The sequence below is a fragment of the Sus scrofa genome, chromosome 4, assembly GCF_054392235.1.
Source record: "Sus scrofa isolate SSC_HxYL_T2T_F1_AM1 chromosome 4, Sscrofa_HxYL_maternal_Yorkshire_Landrace_v2.0, whole genome shotgun sequence".
In the NCBI taxonomy this organism is placed as follows: domain Eukaryota; kingdom Metazoa; phylum Chordata; class Mammalia; order Artiodactyla; family Suidae; genus Sus; species Sus scrofa.
Window position 1 is genome coordinate 106,286,363 of NC_139386.1, and position 24,695 is coordinate 106,311,057.

Genomic DNA, 24,695 nt, shown 5'->3' on the forward strand with positions numbered 1-24,695 from the left:
TCACTTGATTTGAATTTGGTGAATTTCATGTGCTGTGATTTCAAATCAATGATTTGTTTAAATAGCAGAGTTGGAGTTTCCTGGTAGCTTGTGGTTAACTCTCCGGAATTGTCACTTTTGTGGCTCATATCTCGGTTGTTTCCTTTCTTACTTTTTTAAAAGAAATAGTGGATTATAGTTGTTTTACAATGTTGTGTGAGTGTGTGCTGATCAGCAATGTCATTCAGTTATACATATATTATGATTCCTTTTCATATTCTTTGCACATGCTGTGCTATATAAGTAGGATCCTGGGATATATCTGTGTTCATATATTTAATTTTAAAACATTTTTAAATTAAAGTATGGTTGATTTATATGTGGTGTTGGTTTGATTCCTGGGATGGGAACTTCCCTATGCCTTGAGCATGACCAAAAAATGAAAACTTTTTAAAAAGCATGCAGAGTTCCCATTATGGCTCAGTGATTATCAAACCGAATGAGCATACATGCAGATTCAAGTGCGATCCTTGGCCTTGCTCTGGGTTAAGGATCTGGCGTTGCCGTGAACTATGGTCTGACTTGACCCCTAGCCCGGGAACCTCATATATGCCGCAGGTGAGGCCCTAAAAGACAAAAAACAAAAACAAAAACAAAAACAAAAAAAGACATGGAAAATGAGGCTTTGAATAACAACTGGAGTTTCATGATAGCATGTGGTTAAGTCTCCAGCATTGTCACATTTGTGGCTCAAATTTCTGCTGCTGTGCTGGGATTACTTTGCTTTTTCAAAAAAGAACAATGTTGGAAGTTTAGTTGTTTTACAATTTTGTGGAGTGTGTGCTGAACAGCAATGTCACTCAGTTACATATATATAGATCCTTTTCATAGTCTTTGCATATGTTGTGCTATACAGTAGGATCCTGGGGTATATCTGCTTTCATATATTTTATTTTAAAACATTTTTAAAGGAAAGTATGATTGATTTACACATGGTGCTGGTTTGATTCCTGGGATGGGAACTTCTCTATGCCTTGAGCATGACCAAAAGAAGAAAAATTAAAGACAAAAAAAAGCATGGGATGTTCCTGTCATGGCTCAGTTAAAAATGAACCCAACTAGTATACATGAGGTTGCAGGTTCGAGCCCTGGCCTCATTCAGCTTGGTAAGGATCTGGCATTTCCCTGAGCTGTGGTGTAGGTTGCAGACGTGGCTCAGATCCAGGGTTGCTATGGCTCTGGCGTAGGCTGGTGGCTAAAGCTCTGATTCGAACCCCCTAGCCTAGGAACCTCCAGATGCCACAGGCATGGCTCTAAAAGTCAAAAAAAAAAAAAATCATGTTAAATGAAGCTCTGAATAACAACTGTACTCCATACTTCACCAGTGGCTGTTCTCTGATTACGTCATGAGTATCTGTGCCTGGGTGCCTGCCATGAGCAGTTCGGTCCTCTCCTGGCCCAGTGTCACTCCTGGCCCCACTTCACAGAGGCCTAGACCTTCCACTGGCCTCCCTGCACAGAACCCTCCTTACCGGAACCTCTTGGCCAGCGCTGGATCCTCTGCCAGCCTCTCTGCCAGCTTCACCACCTTAAACTCTAGCTTCTCCCCCAGCACGGATTCAATGATGTCTCTGTGCCCTTCACACTCTGCAAAAACAGAGACGCTGCCTCAGGGGGAAGCTGGACACGCGGCTGTGGTCACTGCCTTCAAGGGAGGAGGCAGAGTCCATCCCAAGGGCAGGTGTAAGCCCGTTACCAGGCTCTACGCAGGGATTTCCACATCTGATTCCTCGGGCTCCCAACTGCACGGCCTTCCAGTCCTCCCCATTTTAGAGCTGAGGAAAGACAAGCTCCAAGGCACAGAAAGGAACGAGACAAGATTAACTGCTGTTTGGCAAGGTCAGAATTCACACACCCCCAGACTGACCCTCAATCAAGGGCCACGTTCCCAGGACTTGTTCCCTCTGAGGTGAGACACGGAGCAGGGGCCTGAGGGGGCAGTTCCTTGGTGCCTCAGTTCTCCCACCCTCTGCCAACTGAGGGAGAAAGAGCCACCTCTGCCTGCCCTGGATTGTGGTCAGAATGAAATTCATTTTGACAAAGGGGAGAGAAGATCAAGTCTGGAGAGTGTTTCGTTTCCTAGAAGGAAGCCAGTGACCACTCATCGCTTGGTTGCCCCCGACCCCTAGGACGTACGGTATTTCTGCAGCTGGTTGGCCAGGGAGTAGGCAGTAGCTTCGGATACAAGGAATTTCTCCCTGAGGTCTCGGAAGTCCTGCTTGCTCTGGGCCAGCTGCCGCTGAAGCTCCTGGTTCTCTCGCATGAGTTTGTGTTGTGCCCTCAAGTCTGATGAAGGGCCAAGAGACACTGCCATGGTGACACGTGGCAGGAGAGCCAGGGCCTGGGGAGAAGACACCCAGCACAGGGTGGATTAAAGCACGTGGAATCCCATAGGCTGAAGCGGGAATGAGGGATGAGGAAAACTGGAATTCTTAACTTACCATTGGGCACACGCGAATCAACACCCCACAACACCGGAGGGCCTGTATCCACAGAAACCAAGTTCAAGATGCTAGAGCTCAGAGCCCAGGACCCTGCCTATAGATCAGACGGGGCCTGGCGTGAGGAAGGGGGACCCAGGGTGCCAGGGAACTGTCTGGAGTTGCCACAACAGAACTGGAAGGTGGGGGGAGGGTTGATGGAATCTTGGGGGCCCCTGGATTCAGAGGCCTAGGCCATGCTGATACACAAGGCTGCCTGGTGCCTTGGGAAGGTCGCCAGCCATGGGGACACCCCCTCAGCAGCCACACTTCATAGGTGTCTGCACTTGTGCTAATACCACTGCGCTAGCTCCCTCCCTCCAAAACACATCTGCGCAGAGCTCTCATCTTCACTCTCCTCTGTTTACCCAAAAATCAAGACACAAGTAGTTTCCCAACATGTCCTATTGTCTTAAGGGCTCTCACGAAGTCCCCCCACCTTCTCTGGAAATGTTAACACATTCTAAATCTCGCCCACCAGTGAAAGACATCAAACGTTTAGACTGTCATGAAGTTCTTCCTTGGGCTTCCCCAATGTGATCTGTGACATAAACGTGTAGGACAAAAGCTGAGTATAATGCTAAGGGAAGGAATAATTAGTAGAAGTATTCTGTCTCGATTCAGTGCTCTTTTTGCTGCATCTCTGTGTTATGTCAGAGTCCTCTCTTCACTGGGGCAGCCTGTTGGCTTTTGGATAATCCTAACAACCCAAACTTCGGAGATCCCAGGCCAGGGATCAAACCTGTGGGTCAAGGCTGTTCTAAGCTCTACTGTACCTCCTCATTCCATTCCAGACAGGGAACACTGCAGGGGCTGGTCCTGGCCAAGATGTTGCCAAGGCTGCTTTTAGATGCAAACTAGCCAAGGTCAAGGTTTGGGGATGGCTGTTCAAAAGACTCTTGTTCCTCTCCTATTCCTTCAATTATGAACATGACTTCTTTCTAGAAATGGCGGGTGGGGAATATTTATTTGGGAACATCTTATCTGTCCCCTGCCAACTGTATTCTGTCCATAACTACACAGTGGACAAAGGAGGGACAAAGTCAGGTATGTTCCCAGCACCTAGTATAGTTAAAGGGATCGTATCTAATCCTATGAACTATCTGAATAATCATAAGTTATTTTCCTTATGAAGAAAATCTCAGCGGTTATAAAATTTCCCCAGACCACACATTTGGTGAGGAAAGCATTGTGCATTAGAAACCATTTCTCTTGGGCATTAAAACCCACCTTCTCCCATTATAGTCAACAGAATGACAGTACTTTTAATGGAGATGAGGTCTGTGATGGTCGTTCCGGGGTGATTTTCCCAACAGGGCCGTCTGTCATTTAATATGAGTTGAACTTTTAAATTTCCTTATCTTTTCTCTTAAGTATACTCTGTAGTGTTTGCTCTGCTCAGTCACTTTGGTTTTCTTCTCAACGCATCCTTATTATTTACACGGTGAATATCTGTTACCCATTTGCTGCCATCTGTCACTCTTTTTGTCTTTGTCACCCCCCTTTCTTAATGCCATCCCTTCTATACTGACATATAAGTTACTAGAACAAAAACACACACAACTTATGAGCACAGCTCAGTACACTCAACATGCTGTATCCATTGTGGAATCACCACCCAGATCAAGAGACTACACCTCCACCATTCCCGAACTTCTCCCGTGCTACTTACCAGTCAATTCCCATCTTCCACAGACAAACAGGGCCGGAATCCTCTCCCCACAGATGAGTTTTGTTTATTCTTGCATGTCACTGAATTGTAAAGATGCAGGAGGGTCCCTTTCTCTGTGTTCTTTCAACCAGTGTCTGGTTTTGAGGCTCCATCGCAATTGGTTGCATCAGTCATTTGGTTGTATACTTATGCTAGGAGATATTCTGTTTTAGGAGTATAGCACAATTTGATTATCTATTTTTCTGATGACAAAGACATATATTTTGAATGATTATGCATAAAGGAGGCATGGCTATTGCTGAACAAATGATCGTCTGGAGATAGGCACTGTGTCTCCGAGGCAGATGCACCTGAGAAGAGAAGTGCTTGGTGATAGGGTAGAAACGGACACCATTTGCAGTGCAGTTGGGTCATGTTCCATTCCTACGCTGTCCCCCCAAGACAGGCCAGTTCCAGGTGCCCCCATTTCCGACAAACCTTCATTTTAGCCATTCTGAGATCTGCAGTGCTTTCCCATTTGGGTTTTCAAGAGCTGATGGTCCACTTTAGATATCTTTTGCTCTAAAGTGACTCTTCAAATCTTCCGCTAATTAAGAATTTATGGCGTCTATAACTTCTTGCGTGATGTGTAAAAGTTCCCTGTATTATTTGGAGAAATTCCTTGTCGGATATATGCACAGCAAATAAAATAGACTGCTGGTCTATGGACTGCCTTGTCACTTTCAAAATGGTAAAGTATGAGAAGCTTAAAGATTGCATATGTTACATAGCTCAGCTGAATCAAAGAATTGCACATGGGTGCAGGTCAATTTTCTATTCTCCAATCTTATCACACGGTTATCGTTGTGTTGTCTTTACTTGGACCAATACCACAGTGTCTACATTACTATGGTTTTTAGGGGCACACCTGCGGCACAGGGAAGTTTCTAGGCTAGGGGTCGAACGGGCTGCTGCAGGCCTACCCCACAGCCAGGGCAACCTTCGATCTGAGCCCCATCTGCAGCCTATGCTGCAGCTTATGGAAAGGCTGGATCCTCAACCCACTGAGCTAGGTCAGGGATCAAACCTGCATCCTCCCAGAGAAAATGTCGAGTTCTTAACCCGCGGAGACACAACAGGAACGCCTCGTGGCTATGGTTTCAACATGAGCTTGGAAATCTCCTAGAGTAAGGCCTCTAACTTAATGCCTCTCCACAGTCGTCTGGGACAATCCAGGGAGGGTGGTTTCCATATACATTTTATAAGTAGTTTGCAAATCATCCCCAGAATGCCTGGGGCAATATAATTTCAAATAATGTTGATTTCACCTTCAAACAGTATTAGGAGTTTCAATCTATGTATATGATATGTATATTATATATATTTATTTAGGTCTTTTTAAATTTAATGGCCACATCCATGCCCTAGGGACATTTGTGGGCCAGGGATGGACTTCAAGGTGCAGCTGTGCCAGTGCCAGATCCTTTAACCCACTGCAGCCAGGCTGGCATTGATCCTGACGCTCCACAGCAACCTGGCCGCTGCAGTCAGAGTCTTCACCCACTGGGCCATGGTGGGACCTCCTTTTTGGCTCTTTCATGTCCTCAGCAAGAGTTTTCAGGAGTCTTCAGTGCATATGTGCTTAAACATTTAATAATTAGGGATGGGACTCGCAAGTGTGTTCTATTGAATTTCATTTGCTACATATTCACTGCTGGTCTGGAGGAATGCAGTACACTCTTACATGAATTCTTTTGAGGAATAATTCAGACACAACACACTACATCACTTTAGAGTATACAATCAAGTGCACTTTGATAGCTGGTTACACTGTGAAAACTACAGCTACCATCTGATACACGGTGTGTCCATGTCCTCACAACCTTTGGACCCCTTTGCTTTCCTTCACTCCCTCAACCCTCAGCCCCAGGCAACCACTGCCATGAGAGATGAGTTTGCCGTTTTAACACTCTTATATAAATCAAACTATGCATGGCCTCTTTCCTGTCTGCATTCCTCCACCCCGCTTGATTCAGAGTATCTCCATCATCTTACAAGCAACCGCAGTGCCTGCCTTTTTCTTGCTAAGCACTATTCCTTTGTTTCGATACTTTGTGTCAGTTCATACATTCACCAACTAATGGATGTCCCTGTAGTTTCCAGGGTTCAGTCCTTTTGAAGAAACTCATCATGGCTACTCAAGTGCGGGTTGTTATGGGGACATACTCTGTAAACACCTAGGAATGGAAAGGCTGCTCACATGATGGGTGTGTGCTGAACTGTCATTCAGCTTTTCAAAGTGCCTGAATGACTACTCATTCCCCCAAGTGTAAGAAACATCTGGTGGCTTTACACCTTTACCACATAAGATATTTTCAATCTCTTTCAATTTCACCACGGTAATGAATATATAATTGGAACTCGCTGTAGTTTTAATTTGTTTCTCTGACCACTGACACTTATGTTCTTGTGGCCCAATTATGTATCTTGTTCTGGAAGAGTTTCTACAGGTCTTTGACCAATTCTTTGATTGCATGTCCTTCCGAGAAAAAATATGTGTGAGAACAGTATGATGAACACCACAGACCATTACTTTCACAAATTAAAGAATGAGAGAAATGGCGACTAAATCAATGGAAAAGGTGCTGTAGATGAGAAACTCAATAGGGCTCAATGTCAAGTCTCACTGTGATGGACACAACTACTGAATCCCAAGCAAACTTCTAGTAGGTATCTGGGAAGACATTCACACGCTAATTCTCAAATTTATATGGAAATTCCAATGTGCTTCATTTATCAAAGCAATTTGCAAAAGAGGAATAAAGGTGGATGACTCAACTGCCTGGGTCCTAAATCCCTACAGAAATCTTTCACCCCACTGAAGTGGATTTTGTGGTCCTTTCAATATCAGTTTTAAGAGTTATGAGAGAGTGTGCATTTAGGTCCTCAGTCGGGTTTGTGATTTACAAATATTTCCCACTATTTGCAGCTTGACCTTTCATGTATTACCAGTGTCTTCAAGACCAATACGGTTTTTCAATTTTTATGAATATTTATAAATCAATGTATTTTTCTTTTTTTTTATTTTTTTATTTTCCCACTGTACAGCAAGGGGGTCAGGTCATCCTTAGATGTATACATTGCAGTTACAGTTCTTTCCCCCACCCTTTCTACTGTTGCGACATGATCAAATCAATGTATTTTTCAAGTGGTTATATCTTTGGCCTCATCTAAGAAACCTCTTTCTAACCTAAAGTCACAAGTATTTCCCTCTAGGTCTTCTCCTACAAGTTTTCGGGTTCCATTTAATTTTTCCGGTTTTTTTTTTTTTTTTTTTGGTCTTTTTGGGGTCGCAACTGGGGAATATGGAGGTTCACAGGCTAGGGGTCCAATCGGAGCTGTAGCCTCTGGCCTATACCAGAGCCACAGCAACTTGGGATCTGAGCCACATCTGTGACCTACACCACAGTGCACGGCAATGCTGGATCCCCACCCCACTGAGCAAGGCCAGGGATCAAACTCCAACCTCATGGTTCCTAGTCAGATTCGTTAACCACTGAGCCACGAGGGGAACTCCTGGTTTACATTTAGGTCTATGATCTATCCTGAGTTCCAATAAGGTATGAGGTATGGATTCAGCCCAGTAATGTAACGACTTCTCACATGCATATAGACATCTATTAGTCAAAAAGCTGAAGTAGATCATCCTTCACCAATCAGTTGAAAAGAATATGTTTTCTCCACGGGGTTACCTCTCTGCATTGGTCAACAACATCAGTCTTGTTGTAGGCAAAGGTTTATTTTTGGACTCCTTATTCTGGTCCCTTGATCCCTTGAAGTATCATTGCAACAGTTCCATCCTGATTTGACCATGATGACTATAAACTAATTCCTGAGGTCAGGCAGAGCTAGCCATGCAACTTTGTTCCCTATTTTATACCAACTACTTTGACTATGCTGTGTGTGGGTGTTTTGTTTCTTTGCTTGTTTGTTTTCTGCAAGCGCAATGGCGGCATATGGAAATTCCCAGGCACAGCAATACAGGATCCAAAACGCATCTGTGACCCAGAGTGCAGTTTGGGGCAACAACAGATCCTTAACCCACTGAGCGAGGCCAGAGATCGAACCTGTGTCCTCATGGAGGCTAGCCAGATTTGTTTCCGCTGAGCCATGACGGAACTCCAAAGTGGGGAAAACTAACATCCCCAACATACTCCCTCTTCTAACTCCTGAACAAAAACTCTTTCCATTGTGTTGCATTTGAGAGATCTGTTTCCCAAAGCTCCACCCTTTAGCCTGGGCCCAAGACTCCCTATGACCATAGATTCCTTCTCACTGGTTTGTGTTGAACCAACTTGAGCGTTAGGTCTCGCTTGTCATTGTATACAGTGGGCTGACTGTCCCTTCCTCTTTTACCTCTTGCCAGCTGGGTGTCCAAAAGGTGGTGTCATGTCATTCCCCACTTCCACTGACAGTCCTGGATGCTACTGCAGCAATCTGTCAAAACAGGTGTTTCACTTTGTTTTATCAAAATCATCAGAGCCACGTTTAAATCAGCATCATAGTCAGCATAGTAGTTTGATAGTCGAATCTTCCGTTAGCTCAAAAACAAAAATCGGAAAATGAGAAATAATGCCTTTATTAGTTTGACCTTTTCCCCAAAGACATACCACTTCCATTTCAGGTGTGTGTGCTGATATGAAGACTCCTGACCGCCTCGAACCAATCACTACTCGTCTAATACAATAGAGCTTAGTTACGTACACAATGACGGCAAATCATGGGATAAATATTTATAGAGCGCGAGGTCCATAAGTTTGCTAAACATGTTTTCTCAGATGTGATGTCCCTCTGAGCCTACTCGCGTGTGGCTTCAAAAGCCTCCACCATTTTTCTCCACCCCTTTGAGGCCATGGTCATAAAATCTCCTCTACCTCATCCTAGGTCACCTGCCACGGGATCTCCTTGATTCCATAGCCCTAGAGGAAGAGCCATGGTCCCAGCTTTTTTCATTCAAGGGCCTGCCGTTCCCATAAGAGCAGGGGAAGCCAGTGGCTCTCTTTGTTCTTTGGAAGGTAGGGCCATCACTGGGGTCACCTGAAGAAGCTGTTGCCTTCACAAGTCACCAGATGATGCTAAATGCATTGAATGTTCTCACATTACATGACGCTAAAGCCCACCCATGCATTCCGTTCCCTGAAAGGTCACTTTCTGAGTGGGATCTTGAAACGTTTGAGATTCACTGTCCAACCACATGAGTCCGTCTCTCCTAGTCCAACCCTCTGCTTATTCTTTGGAATGTGCTACACTCTACCCAGAATCTATGAAATGAACACAGGGAGGGAGCCCACACAAACAACTGTGACACTCACCTAGGACACTTGGCACCTGGGACACTTCCTGAGGGAGGGTCTCTAGAGGCCTGTGACCTGATGCTTCAGGAAGCAAAAGCCAGGCACTGTCACTGCTCCTGTTTGTACCTCTCCTTTCACCAGGAAGAGCCTAGTGCTTTCTGCCATTGATGTTCTCGCCTACAGACACCCAGGCTGAGCTGGGAAATGCCACCTTCACACTCTTTTCAGGAAGGATTCCCACCCTCCCCTTCCATCCCCTGCAAGGGAATCAGCACAACACATCTCACACAAGCACGCACTGAATGCTTTCATGGAGCTCAATAGGGAGAGAATCTGCAAGTGTGGAAAGTATTTACCTTCTCAGAGAGAAAACCATTAACCACCAGTCATCATGACAGGTATGACCCTAGAAGACATACTAAACTTGCCTCATTATTTCTCCACTTCCCCAAGACATAGTCGGAGTTACAGATCTTTGCGGTTTTCTCTGGAGACCTGGGCAGTGTGGACTGCTTTAAGGCAACATGGAGTCCGGGTGTCATCTGCACCCTGAGAGCCCCGAATCTGGCTGGAACCAGGGCCATGGAGCCAGGAAAGGCCATGCAGCTGTTGGGAAAAAAGAGAAAGGATCCAGGACCACCCACCAGGCCATGCCTTGCCCAAATGGACCACTTGCTCTGTTGACCCCAACACCAATACACCGCTCATGAGTTCACTGCTACCAGACAGAGAGCTCCACAAACACGGGGATAACCCTTTATCCACCTCTGTGTCCAAGAATCCTCACACCAGGTCAAGCACTGAGGACCTTCTCAGCGACATCCTGTCACTGATTGCATAAGACAGGTTTCAAGTCTCTACTCATCTCAGCTCCATTCCTGTGCAACGGTCCTGACAGGGAGGCTCTGCTTTCTCCCAGGATGTAGCACGTCACCCTCCGTAAAGAAGAGCCTGCCCTACACGCACCTTATGCCATCACCTTCACCTCGGGTGACTCTCAGGCAGACACACCTGTCCTCGGGGATTCCTCTCCTGGTTTCACTACCATCAGGAACAGATGGCCTCAGTCTAGCCTCCCATCCTCTGGGCTGCAGCAACGACCCAAGTCAGGGGAGCAGCAGGCACATTTTGGTGCAACTATGCACACTTGTGCCTTCCTCTCACTGCGGTGATCTCCCCAGGAGAAGCTTACTGAGAGCTGAGCTCCGAGGTGTTAACACAGCAGAAGGCACATGAAGCGCTCAGCATGTCTTGAAGAGACCCTGTGTGTAAAGCCTTCCAAACTAAAGGCACAGGAAGACGATTCTTTCTGCTTCAGATGCAAGGGACCTCCCTCACCCTGGCCCCTTCTGGCCATGGGGCAGACCTGTCTGAGCTGCCAAGGAACGTCTCTAATTCTTCTCCAAACCTCATTTCGCTCTCTTAGCACTCACTTCCGTAGAGGACGGCCGCTGAGGGCAATCCGAAGGTTGTGGCTGAGTCTCTAATTCTTCTCCAAACCTCATTTCGCTCTCTTAGCACTCACTTCCGTAGAGGACGGCCGCTGAGGGCAATCCGAAGGTTGTGGCTGAGGGCTCCAGGGCAGAGCCTCCTGCTGCCTCCTCCTCCTCATGGAACTGGTGCTTCCCAGCAGAATAAACCAACCCTGATCCATCCTGTGAATTCCTGGGCAGCTGCACACGTTCATGTGGAGAAAGTGACCCTCCCAGTCTTCCCTGCTCAACTCCGGCTGCACATGGAGGCCTGGATGATGCTGTGTGCATCCCTCAGTTGCCTTGACTTTTTGAACTTATCTGGTCCTTAGTCTCACCTCTCTTGCACAGCACCTCCTCTGCCATTACTTGGGTTCTTCTCATCCTCAAAACCTGCTGATTTTCTTTCTTCCATCTCCTCCTGCAGGTCTGTGAGTTCAGTGTGTGGACTCAGTTCAGGCTCCTAAAGGAAAAACACAGACAAGGGACCAAAGGCAGGACTTGGCTGCAGTTCCCAGGGCACATGGAGCATGCATCTCTGCCCCACAAGCATGCAGAAGGAAAAAAAAAAAAAAAACTCAGCAGGAGAGGAATTTCGAGTATTGGAAGGACTTTATCTTCCTGATGAAGACACTGTGGTTCATGGAGATAGGGAGATTCTCCCAGGTTCCCACACCACTTGGGGGCAGCAGAGCCACCCATGAGCCTTGGCCACAAGCTTTTCTGTCCAAAAGCTCCGGGATCTCACAGCTGAATGTCAGGGAACACTGGGTCAAACATACAACTGTTCACTCTTCAAACAAACAAACAAACAACAACAACAAAAAAAAACAACTGAAAGATATTTCCTGAAAGAACACTGTATCACTGTTCAACTGTCCCTTGTTGATACTCGGGCACTTGTCAGTCCAGGCTGGCGCATGGGACCAACCAACACAAAAGCATTAAGCACATCACAGTCATCTTTCAATATATATTATCTGTCAATATGCACGTCCCGTGCTAGAGATCATCTTTCTGACAGCAGGCACTCTCCTGGCCTGGTTCACCCCACCCCTCCTCCCCAGTGCCTCCTCAAGTGCCGGCCAGATCCAACATTTACTGCCTAGCAAATAAACACCAGGTTCCAGGGGTAACTTTTATCTATGTCTTCTAGTCCCGTCATATTTCCACTTCGATCTTATCCTAGGTCAGTGATAAAGCAATGAAAGCACAGTCCTAGGAAAAGCAGTCCACCATGCAAATATCTGCTCCATCATGCACCAAAGTTACATGACATGAAGATTTCACCACCCTCTGGGGCACACGGATCACGTGTATAAGGAACACGGAGGAATGCACAATGTGAAACAGACAAGGCCGTATTGACCTGGGATGAGTAAATGTGCTCTCCTGCAGCCCACAGGCTCTAAGGCCTGGGCTAAAGATCAGACAGAAATGCAGTCGCTTCTGCTCCTCTCAAACAAGAGCACATCACATGTCCCACTAGAAAGAGTTAAGCGGGCTTTGTGCCTGCCGTTTCACTTATTAATCACCTATTAAATTTGTATTTATTTATTTTAGCTTTTTAGGGCTGCACCCGCGGCATGTGGAAGTTCCCAGGCTGGGAATCGAATAGGAGCTACAGTTGCCGGCCTACTCACAGCTCCCACAACATGGGAGACGTGCTGCCTATGCGACCGACACCACAGCTCAGAGCAACACCAGATACTTATCCCCCTGAGTGAGTCCAGGGATCAAACGCCCAACCTCCTTGAAACTAGTCGGGTTCAATAACCACTGAGCCATGAAGGGAACTCTGGTTCCTGCCATTTTCAACGTGATTTGAGGAGTTCCCTGGTGGCTCAGTGACTTAAGGATCCAGCGAGGTCCCTGGCTCAGGTGACTGAAGTGCTAAAGGTTCAATCCCTGGCCCTGGAGCCCCACAGGCCGTGGGCGAAGGAAACAAAGTTGCTTCCAGGGGAGCGTTCAGTACCAGTCATTAACCACATAGGATGAGCTGACATAACGGACTAGCCTTTACCTTAGGTCTTCTCTCAAAGGGTGAAGGAAGGGCTTGTCTCTTGCTAAAGGACATCCATTCAAGGAGCACTAAGAGGTAAGGTAGAATCCTAGGGTCAGGATCACAGTCAACTCAGGAAAGGGCCACAGCTTTCCAGGGCCTAGGCTGAGCTCCACGGTCCTCAGCTGCTTTTCTAAACCCTGGGCAACCCCGGACACTTCCCAGTTACCCTGGTAACTGTACACCTACACTGACAGCTCCCTTACAGGTACCCCTGCATGGGAGGAGGCCCATGGGGCGGCCTTAGCACCCACTGTCCTGCATCTGAAGCCAACTGGCTCTTTAAACAGAGTCAGCTCAGCTCCTGGGTGCCCAGGTGAGAGGAGGGTGATGGTCAGGGGAAGCTGCTGAGAGGCCAGTGAGGCCAAGCCCCATCCCCCATGTGGCCCCACGTGTGACCAGAATTCTCCATCTCCCACCTCCTCCAGTCCTGGAGGGATGGCTGCAGGGGCTCACCTGCCACAGGAGCATCTTGGTGAAATCCGGAACCTTAGCCAGCACCTGGAGGACTCCACCATTTGTAATGACCACCTGAGGGAGCAGCTGCAACACAGGCTCAGCTCCACTGCCTCCTGAACAGGAAGGAGAGGCCCAGGGCTTCCCACTCCTGGTCACAGTGAGGGGGCTCCTGAAGGTCACCCTTAGGCTGAGCTTGACAGATGGCAGAGCACTGAGGTCTGCTTTCCTCCACTTGCTCCTAACACACAAACAGTCAGCAAGGCGGGAGGGGAAAGGACCATTCTCCTCCTTTGTAGACACATCTGAGCTGAGCGCTAACTCTCCTCAGGCCAGAACCAACCAGGCCTGGTCCCCAGAATCCTCTGACTTCTCCTCCCACCGTAATCTGCTCACAGGCTGCCTGCTGACCTCTCTGTGCCCTTGTCTTGTGCTTGGCAAGGGGCAGAGCCAGGTCTGCAGGGGCCTCCCCCAGCCTCTCCCCTGCCCCTGCTGGCTTCCTCCCCTCCCTCTCCCCCAGGCGGCTGGCCCTTGCAGGCATCCCTCCCACCTGCCCGGGTCCTGCCCACAGCACAGCAGCAGCTACTGAGGGGAAAGAGCCTCCGGAGCAGCTGCAGCCAGGGCAGGAGATCAGACAGGCAAAGAGCCCCCTGAGAGGAGGCACAGCCAAGCCAGGCATTCGGCCCCTCAGGCTCCAGGCCCAGGCCTCGAGTCCTCGAGTCCTCGGGGTTTTCTGCTGGCTGGGACAGGATCTTTGAGGTGCAGAATGGGCAGCAGCATTGAGCCTCTCTCACCCACCTGTGTAACCTGCCTTCTTGCATGCTCTGGGTCAGGATCCCCCTCGACCTTCTCCAGTCCGGGCCTGGAGTCCACACCTCCGCTCTACAATGAGGACAGAGTCCTGAGGGAAGAAAACCAGAGCCTTCAGGCTCAGCTGGGTCACATTTCCAGAGGTGAGTGTCAATAGCTGCCAAGAGTGTTCAGTGTTGGGCCCCTTCTTGCCTGGCCACGCCAGTCACCCTCTGGGGAAGCAAAGAGACAAGGTGGAGAGGACAGCCCTTCCCAGATCCACCACCCACACTCCCAGAGCTCTTCTCAGCCTCCAAAGGACGCCTTCCCGACACGTCCCAACCACGGGCCCTCAGGCTCCTGGGCTCCAGGGACAAGGAGCTCTAGGAAATCCACCCCTTCTGGGCAAACCTCCCCACACATACTCAGTCGTTAGCTAGCCAACTGGCCACCACTTAGTGTCTGTTCTACCTGCCCACGACCCACAGCTACTCTGGAACCAGGCAAGGAAGGGGCCTGAGGGCCCAGACACCCTCTCTGGGTTCTCCAGGCTCCGCTGTAGCTCTGTGTGTCCCTCCTCAAGCTGGTCTCCTCTCCCCATGTCTCCTCTCCACCGCCTACTCATACACTCAGGCTCCTGTTGGGTCATGAGTCCTCCCGTGTTCTGCGGTTTCCTACACCACCTCACTGCAAATTAACAGCCGATGTTGTCTAATAAACTGATCTCTTTGCATAGTATTGGGCTGCGCATTGCAATGCAACTTTGGCAACCCTTCTTCTTCAAGCAGCAACCCCAAAGAATGTGTTGCATCTTATCGAACTAAGGCAGGATTTGGTAATAAGTAAATCCTGAAATGAAAGGGAAAGGGGTTTCATATGTGGTTTTGCATATGTCCTGCCATTTCACATTTAAAACACGAACACAGTCTCTTGCTAGCTCTTTGGAGGAAATGTGAAATGTTAGAATGGCTTAAGTGTCACAAACTAAACCTTTACCTAGGACTTCAAAGCTTTGCCAGAAGCAATTGGTGGATATTCCTAGGACTGTTCCTAAACTGTAACCTAAGGAAATGTTGAGCCTGTCACCAACTGGGACCCAAGGCAGCCTTCCTGGAACCGCCCCAATCCCTCCCCTCCCACCCTCACCCCCCACCCCCATCCCCGCCCCAGGTCCTCTCCCTGGCTATTTTCTGTCACATATCTCTAGCTTCCTAGGCTTTCCCCGAGTTCCCAAGTCTAAATTTCATCAGAGACATGAAAATGCTGAAGGAAAGGAAAACAGTCAAGCAAGAAAAAATACCAGTAGTTGGAGTTCCCGTCGGGAATCAGGGGTAACAGACCCAACTAATGTCCTTGAGGACAGGGGTTCAATCCCTGGCCTTTCTCAGTGGGTTAAGGATCCAGCGTTGCTGTGGGCTCTCATGTAGGTCACAGACTCGGCTCATACCCCGGTAGCGGTTGCTCTGCCTGTGGCTGTGGCTGTTTTCTTGGCCCTCAGTTCCAGCTCCAGTTCAACCCCTAGTCTGGGAACAGCCATATGCAGTGGGCTCGGCACCAAAAAGACACTGGACACAAAAATAAATTAATTAATTAAATAAAAAGAAAAAGAAATCAACCTGCCTGACCAGCAAACTGTCTTCCAGTTTGCCACAATGGAAATGAGAAACATGGTGGGTCCTGTGTGGGAAAGAGGGTGTGAGTCTCATAGGGGAAATTTTTTTTAATGAAAAAAAATAGGAATGAATAAAAGATGGTAGGAACCTCACGGAACACTTAAAACCTGTACAAATGTCTTTTGTCCCATCACCAGAACACAGACAGGCAAGCTGCAGACTGACACAGGGTTTCTTAGAGTCCCCAGGTCTTATGACGACTTAGGAGAATCCCCTACACACTTGAATCAGCTTTCTTTTTCTGCTCTAACACATGCCCGTACGTTTTGTGGCCTACAAAAAAAAAATGCATTCATTAGGACAGTTCTGTAAGTTAGGAGTCCAACCCAGACCTCACCAGCCCAAAGTCAAGGGGTCAAGGAGACGGGATTAAGACGGTGGAATAGAAGGACTGGAGCTCAACTTCTCTCCTAAAAACACCAAAATTCACAACTAAAGAATGAGCACTCTTCACCCAAATGGACCGGAAACCTTACAAAAGATATCCTACACCAGAAGAAAAAGAGGAGGACACATCAAGAGGTAGGAGGGGTGATTTCACGATATAAACAACCCCACACCTCCCGGGTGGGAAGCCCCACAGACTGGAAACTAACTGCTTCACAGAGACTCACCTACAGGAGTGAGAGTTCTGAGCCCCACATCAAACTCTCATGTGTCGGGATCTGGCACGGGGAGAAAGAGCCCCGGAGCATCAGGCAGTGAAAACCAGTGGGGCTTGTGCACAGGAGCTGCACAGGACTGGGGGAAACGGAGACCCCATTCTTAAAAGGCGCACACAGACTTTCATGTGCACTGGGTCCCAGGGCAAAGCAAAGTCTCCATGGGAATCTGAGTCAAATCTCACTGCAGTACGTGGAGGACATCCTGGGAAACCAGGGGTGAATGTGGCTTGTTGTGAGGGAAGGACATTGGAAGCAAAGCTCTCGGGAATATTCAGCAGCCATGCCTCTCTCTGGAGGTGGCCATTTTGGGAAAATCTGGCCCCACCCATCAGTCAGTGCTGAGAAGCCCCAGGGCAAACAACAACCCAGGTGGGATCACAGCACCGCCCCTCAGTAAACAGGCTACCCAAAGACCCCTCAGGCACACAGCTGCCTCTACTCCCATCCAGAGACTAAGCCCCACCCACCAGAGGGATTAGAATCGGCTCCACCTACCAGGCAGCAGGCATCAGCCCCTCCCATCAGGAAGCCTACAGCAAGCCCCCATACTGACTTCTGCCACAGGGGGGCTGACATCAGAAGTACGAGAGGACACAACTCCATTATCTGTAAAAAGGTCACCACACCAAATACCTATAAAAATGAAAAGACAGAGAACTATCACTCAGATCAGGGAGAAAGGAAAAACCCCAGAAAATCAGCCAAGCAGGGAGGCGATTCTCAGCCTCCAGGAAAAAGACTTTAGACTGTTGATGCTGAAGATGATGCAAGACATTGGAAATAAACTGGAGGCAAAGATGGATAACTTACAGGAAACACTGACCAAAGAGATACAAGATATAAAACCTCAACAAGAAGAGATGCAAAATACAATAACTGAAATAAAAAAAAAATCACTAGAAGCAGCCAACAGCAGAATACAGGAGGCAGAAGACAAATAAGCGAGGTGGCGGACAGATTAGTAGACATTACGGATGCAGAACAGAAAAGAGAAAAAAGATCGAAAACGAAGAGCATCTCAGAGAACTCTGGGACAACGTGAAACGCACCAACATCCGTATTATAGGGGTGCCAGAAGGAGAAGAGAGAGAGAAGGGGACAGAAAATATATTCCAAGAGATAATAGCCGAACACTTCCCTAACATGGGAAAGGAACCACCCACTCAAATCCAGGAAGCGCAATGACGACCATATAAAATGAGCCCAAAGAGGAACACCCCAAGACGCATATTAATCAAACGGACCTAAATTAAAGACAAAGAGAAAATCTTCAAAGCAGCTAGGGAAAAGAAACAAATCACATACAAGGGAACCCCAATAAGGTTACGGGCAGATTTTTCAGCAGAAACTCTGAAGGCCAGAAGGGAGTGGCATGATATACTCAACGTGATGAAAGGAAAAAATCCTCCAACCAAGATTACTCTACCCACCAGGCTCTCATTCAGATTTGAAGGAGAAATCAAAACCTTCACAGATAAGCAAAAGCTGAGAGAATTCAGCAACACTAAACCAGCCTTACCACAAATACTAAAGGAATTTCTCTAGGCAGAAAAGAACAAGAGAAGAAGGAAAGAAAAAAAGAGCAGCAAAAACAAATCCAAAGCAATTAGTAAAATGGCAATAACAACATACATATCAATGATTACCTTAAATGTTACTGGTCTAAACGCCCCAACCAAAAGACACAGACTGGCTGAATGGATACAAAAACAAGACCCATATATATGCTGTCTTCAAGAGACCCACTTCACTTCTAGGGACTCATACAAACTGAAAGTGAGAGGATGGAAGAAAATATTTCACGCAAACGGGGATCAAAAGAAAGCTGGAGTAGCAATACTCATAGCAGACCAAATAGACTTTACAACGAAAAATATTTTAAGGGACAGGGAAGGTCACTACCTAATGATCAAGGGATCAATCCAAGACGATGATATAACAACTTTAAATATCTACGCACCCAACACAGGTTCACCACAATATACAAGGCAACTGCTAACAACCTTAAAAGGAGAAATCAACAATAACACAATAATAGTGGGGGACTTTAACACCCCACTTACAGCAATGGACAGATCAACCAGACAGAAAATCAATAAGCAAACACGGGCCCTGAATGATGCATTAAACCAGAGGGACTTAATCGATATTTATAGCACATTCCATCCAAAAGCAACAGACTACACTTTCTTCTCAAGTGCACATGGAACATTCTCTAAGATTGAGCACATCCTGGGCTACAAATCCAACCTCGGTAACTTTAAGAAAACCGAAATCATATCAAGCATCTTTTCCGACCACAACGCCATACAACTGGAAATCAACAACAAGAAAAAAACTGCAAAAAACACAAACACGTGGAGACTAAACAACCTGCTTCTAAACAACCAATGGATCACTGAAGAAATCAAAGAGGAAATTAAAAGATACCTGGCAGGAAATGACAATGAAGATACGACACTCCAACACCTATGGGATGAAGCAAAAGCCATTCTAAGCGGAACGTTTATAGCAACACAAGCCCACCTCAGGAAACAAGAACAAGCTCAAATCAACAAGCTATCTTTACATCTAAAGCAGCTCGAGAGAGAAGAACAGACAAGTCCTAAAGTTAGTAGAAGGAAAGAAATCATAAAGATCAGAGCAGAAATCAAATGAAATAGAAACAAAGAAAACCACAGAAAAGATCAATGAAACGAAAAGCTGGTTCTTTGAAAAGATCAACAAAATTGATAAACCCCTAGCCAGACTTAGCAAGCAAAAAAGAGAGGGGACTCAAATCAATAAAATTAGAAATGAAAAAGGAGAAGTAACAACGGACATCACAGAAATACAAAGGATCATAAGAGACTACGATACGCAACCATATGCCAATAAAATGGAAAACCTAGAAGAAATGGACAAATTCTTAGAAAAGTACCATCTTCCAAGACTAAACCAAGATGAAATAGAAAAGATGAATGGACCAATCGCAAGAACTGAAATTGAAACTGTGATTAAAAAACTTCCAACAAACAGAAGTCCAGCACCAGATGGCTTCACATCAAACTCTATCAAACATTTAGAGAAGAGCTACCACCTATCCTTATGAAACTATTGCAAAAAAACCACAGACGAAGGGATACTCCCAAACTCTTCCGATGAGGCCACCATCTCCCTGACACCAAAACCACACAAAGATACCACAAAAAAGAAAACTACAGGCCAATTTCACTGATGAACATCGATGCAAAAATCCTCACCAAAATCCTACCAAACCGCATCCAACAATACACTAAAAGGATTGTACATCATGATGAAAAGGGATTCATCCCAGGGATGCAAGGGTTCCTCAATATCCACAAATCCATCAGTGTGATACACCCCATTAACAAACTGAAGAATAAAAACCATATGATCCTCTCAATAGACGCAGAAAAAGCCTTGGACAAAACCCAACACCCATTTCTAATAAAAACCCTTCGGAAAGTGGGCATGGTGGGAATCTACCTCAACATCAGAAAGGTCATACGTGACAAACCCACAGCGAACATCATTCTTAATGGCGAAAAGCTGAAAGAATTCCTGCCAAGATCAGGAACAAGACAAGGATGTCTGCTCTCACCACTACTCTTCAACATAGTGTTACAAGTCCTAGCCACAGCAATCAGAGGGGTGAAAGAAATACAAGGAATCCAAATTGGAAAGGAAGACATAAAACTATCACTATTTGCCGAGGACATGATACATTACCTACAAAATCCTAAAGACTCTACCAGAAAACTGTTAGAGCTCATCCAGGAATTTGGCAAACTCGCAGGATACACAATTAATACACATAAATTGATGGCATTTCCATACACTAACAATGAAAGATCAGAAAGAGGAATTAGGGAAGCAATTCCATTTACCGTCGCATCCAAAGGAATAAAATACCCAGGAGTAAACCTACCTAAAGAGACAAAAGACCTGACCTGTACTCTGAAAACCATAAGACTCTGATGGAAGAAATCAAAGATGACACAAACAGATGGAAAGACATACCAGGCTCTTGCACTGGAAGAGTCAATATTATCAAAAATGACTATACAACCCAAGGCAATCTACAGAGTCAGTGCAATCCCTATCAAAGTACCAAGGACATTTTTCACAGAACCCAAACAAAATATTTTCAAGTCTGTTTGTTTGGACGCACAAAAGACCCAGAATAGCCAAAGACATCCTGAAAAAGAAAAATGGAACCAGAGGAATCAGGCTCCCGGACGTCAGACTATACCACAAAGCAACACTCATCAAAACTGTATGGTCCTGGCACAATGAGAGACACAGAGATCAGTGGAACAGGACAGAAAGTCCAGAATTAAACCCACGCACCTACAGCCACCTCATCTATGGCAAAGGAGGCAAGGATATACAATGGAGAAAGGACAGCCTGGTCAATAAATGCTGCTGGAAAACCTGGACAGACACTTGGAAAAGAATGAAGTTAAAACACTCCCTAACACCACACACAACAATAAACTCAGCATGGATGAAAGACCTAGGTATAAGACCAGACACTATAAACTTCTTTGAGGAAAACATAGGCCAAACACTCTCCGACATAAACGACAGCAACATCTTCTCAGATCCACCTCTTAGAGTAATGAGAATAAAGACAAAAAGAAGCTAATGGGACCTAATCAAACTTCAAAGTTTCTGCACAGCAAAGGAAAACCTAAACAACACGAAAAGACAACCCACAGAATGGGAGAAAATCTTGCAAGTGAATCGATTGACGAGGGATTAATCTCCAAAATTTAGAAACACCTTCTGCAGCTCCATACCAAAAAAACCAAACAACCCCATCCAAAAATGGGCAGAAGATCTAAACAGACAGTTCTCCAAAGAAGACATATAGATGGCTGAGAAACACGTGAAAAGATGTTCAACATCACTCATTGTTAGAGAAATGCAAATCAAAACCACGATGAGGTACCACCTTACACCAGCCAGATGGCCATCATCAAAACGTCTACAAACAGTAAGTGCTGGAGATGGGGTGGAGAAAAAGGAACCCTAGTACACTCTTGGTGGGATTGAAAATTGGTGCAACCCCTGTGGAAAACAGTAGGGAGATGCCTCCGAAAACTAAAAATAGAACTACCATTTGATCCAGCAATCCCACTCCTGGGCATCTATCCAGAGAAAACCATGCCTCGAAAAGATACACGTACTCCAATGTAAACTGCAGCACTCTTTGCAATAGCCAAGACATGGAAACACCTGAAACGGCCATCAACAGAGGAGTGGACATGGAAAATGGGCTTTCCCCCACACAGCAACATCTGCCAAGGACTCACAGGTGTTTACTAAGCTTTGTAGTGATGTGTTGACATATGGCATATATGCTGAAGGGTATTTTTCATACCACTTCCAAGAAGTCACTGGCGTGTGGTTGATACTGCAGGGAAGCACCAACCCTGAGAGCAGGAGGATGGCATCTTTCGGTTTCCACCTTGTATCTGCGCTCACAGTGGGTGCTCTCCAAGGAAGGGTGAGATGAGAGGGATGGATGATGGCTGGAGAAGGCCTGTAGGGGCTCCTTCTTTCCTAAATCACTTCTGCCCTCAGGTCAGGAGGGGCCAGGATAAGGGGACCCTTCCATCTGAAGCTGAGACAATAATAACAGTCTTCCGTATTTTCACTTTGACAGGCTTTCCACACAATCTCCCTTAAACATTGGTCAGGGATTAGTTTTCCTTGGGCTGTGTTCAGAAGCTGGAGTTCAGACAGCAGTAAGACTGACCTGAGGAAATCAACGCTGTGGGAAGAAGAATACAAGTGGAGAATTTCCACAAAATGTGGTGGTTCCTCTCTGCTAGACTGTTGTGGCAGCCAGAGGATGGGAGGGTAGCCTGAGGACATTTCTTCCTAGTGACACTGAACCACGGAGGGGAATCCCTGAGGACAGGGGTGCCTTCATCAGTCACCTCACGTCAGTGTCGTGGGGTAAGGAGAGTGGTGGGCAGACTCCTCTTTAATGAAGAGGATTTGCTACATCCCAAGAGGAAGCAGAGCATCTCTGACGGGACATCTGGACAGGAATATAGTTGAAATGACTGGAGACCTGGAACCTCTTTTATGCAGGCAGTGAGCAAGTGTCCCGGGCAGCCTCCTCGGTGCTTGCCTCAGTACCAGGGGTCATCAATACAGGCTGCGTAAAAGAGTCATCCAACGTTCACGGAGCTCTCAGTCCAGGACAGGAGATCATGAGAAGGGAAGTCGGAGTGGATCCATTGGAGGAAGGGGCCCATGCTGCCTAGAAATGACCTCAGGATTGGTCCTGAGCCTGGTGACCCAACTCAGCTGGTGACCTGTCCTGGCCCCCAAACCCTGGTTCTCAGCCAGACTGCAGCCTCTCACGATACAAGAAACCCCTGGGAACCAGGCTGCCACAAAGAAGTCAATACCATCAAGGTCTGCCCAGGAAACTGCTAACATCTGTCTCGACTGTCGATGTCCTGGTCAGTGGAGACATGAAGACGCAAGTTTCATAAGCCTTAGATGTTCATCCTTGTCATGATGATCAGGGGTGATCAGCTTTCTCTCCGACAACTTAAATGACTCCCACAGTCAAATCCTCTCGCCTCTTTAAAAAGAATTTAAATATCAGCCATATTCCTAGAATTGTAGAACTTGGTCTTTTATCCTTAAATTTCAGATCCTTTTTCTAAAGTGAAAAAGGGGCAAAGCACCATTCAAGTTTGCAAGGAGGACACACAAGGGTCTGGCAGTACAATTCCAGCTTTGAAGTGGTTGACGTGTCCTCAGTTCTCTTAGAAACAGAATGCCCTACCAACCCTTGGTTCACTCCTCTCTCCGATCATGTGCTATAAAATCCAACATCTCTGCTCATCTAGATAACTTGGAGTCTACATGTGTGGAGGTCCAGGGATGCATTTACGGAGCCCCTGGGGGTAGAGCACTGTGCTAACTGCCTTGGATGGATACAAAGCGAGCACCCCCATTCCTTACTGAAGGAAGTTTAAAGAGGACTCCTCCCAGCTCAGCCTGCGTGTCTACAGGTAGAGCAACAGCAGCAGACACCAATGGGTTCCACTGGACGTGAGGGAAGACGAGGATGAGGAGCAACTCAGTGAGGCCCACAGGCCTTCCTTTCAGTTTCCCCTCCCCTGCCTGCATTGCAAACTCTCTCCAGGTGGTACACTGGAGCAACGGTGGGGCTCACCAGTCTGATTTTCATCTCTCAGGGATCACTCACTACCTTTATTGCCTGATGCCCAGTTTCCTGAAAATCTTTGCTTCATCGATTTTTTCCAGTTTATGGCTGTTGTTTGGTTTTGTTGTTTCCCAGGGGGAGAATCAATCCAGCTTCTATTACTCTGTATTTGTGTGGCACCCCCTTTTAAAAATCACAACCAGAAAATCACTCTCAAGATCCTGAAAAGAGGTTCCTAAAAAATAAAGAACAAAGCCACAACCAGGGTGGAAAATGTCAAACAAGGAAAACCTTACAACTTGATCAATGAGGGTCAATTGAGCAACAGCCAAAATATATACACAGCTCCCACAACTCAAGACCAATAGAAAAACAACCCAATTCAAACTTGGCACAAGACCTCAACCGACATTCTTCCAGAGAGGACAAGCACATGGCCTCACAAGCACATGGAAAAAAGGCTCAACATCACTCATCATTAGGGCAAGGCAAATTAAAAGCACCAGAGGTATCAACTCACACCTGTCAGAATGGCTGTCAGCAGAAAGAACACAAAGAACAAATGCTGGCAAGGATGTGGAGAAAAGGGAACACTTTTACAACGCTGAAGTGAAGAGAAGTTGATGTAGCCACCGTGGCAATCATTTTTGCGGTTTCTACAAATACTACAAACTGAGCTACCAGAAGACCAGCAATTCTACTGGTGGGGAGGCATCCAAAATACACCAAAACCACCCTTTCACAAAGATACTCACATCCCAGGGCTCCTGGCAGCTTTATTTACAATAGCCAAGTTATCAAAGCAACCTAAGTGTCCATCCACAGATGAATGGATAACAAACAGGAGGTATAC

At 46.6% G+C, this 24,695-nt stretch overlaps 1 protein-coding gene across 5 annotated transcripts in view; it reads right to left on the bottom strand.

The window, feature by feature from the left end:
- The window catches only part of LOC146404160 (NBPF family member NBPF6-like), a 41,860-nt gene that overhangs the window by 13,806 nt on the left and 3,359 nt on the right, over nucleotides 1-24,695 (bottom strand). Inside the window, exons 1-12 of one of the 5 annotated variants that reach the window (XM_085023388.1) lie at nucleotides 17,137-17,276; nucleotides 16,591-16,717; nucleotides 16,065-16,249; nucleotides 14,313-14,415; nucleotides 13,515-13,755; nucleotides 13,020-13,087; nucleotides 11,335-11,459; nucleotides 9,953-10,130; nucleotides 8,587-8,667; nucleotides 4,192-4,541; nucleotides 2,176-2,380; nucleotides 1,512-1,626 (exon numbers count right to left, since the gene is read on the bottom strand). In XM_085023388.1, the coding sequence (XP_084879514.1) occupies nucleotides 1,512-1,626; nucleotides 2,176-2,353 (293 nt within the window). In that variant the 5' untranslated portion in view covers nucleotides 2,354-2,380; nucleotides 4,192-4,541; nucleotides 8,587-8,667; ... (6 more) ...; nucleotides 16,591-16,717; nucleotides 17,137-17,276. Of the gene's footprint in view, nucleotides 1-1,511; nucleotides 1,627-1,735; nucleotides 2,381-4,191; nucleotides 4,542-8,586; nucleotides 8,668-9,952; nucleotides 10,131-11,334; nucleotides 11,460-13,019; nucleotides 13,088-13,514; nucleotides 13,756-14,312; nucleotides 14,416-16,064; nucleotides 16,250-16,590; nucleotides 16,718-17,136; nucleotides 17,277-24,695 lie in introns of those variants that run through there. The other 4 variants (XM_085023390.1, XM_085023389.1, XM_085023385.1 and 1 more) reach the window with 4 other exon arrangements.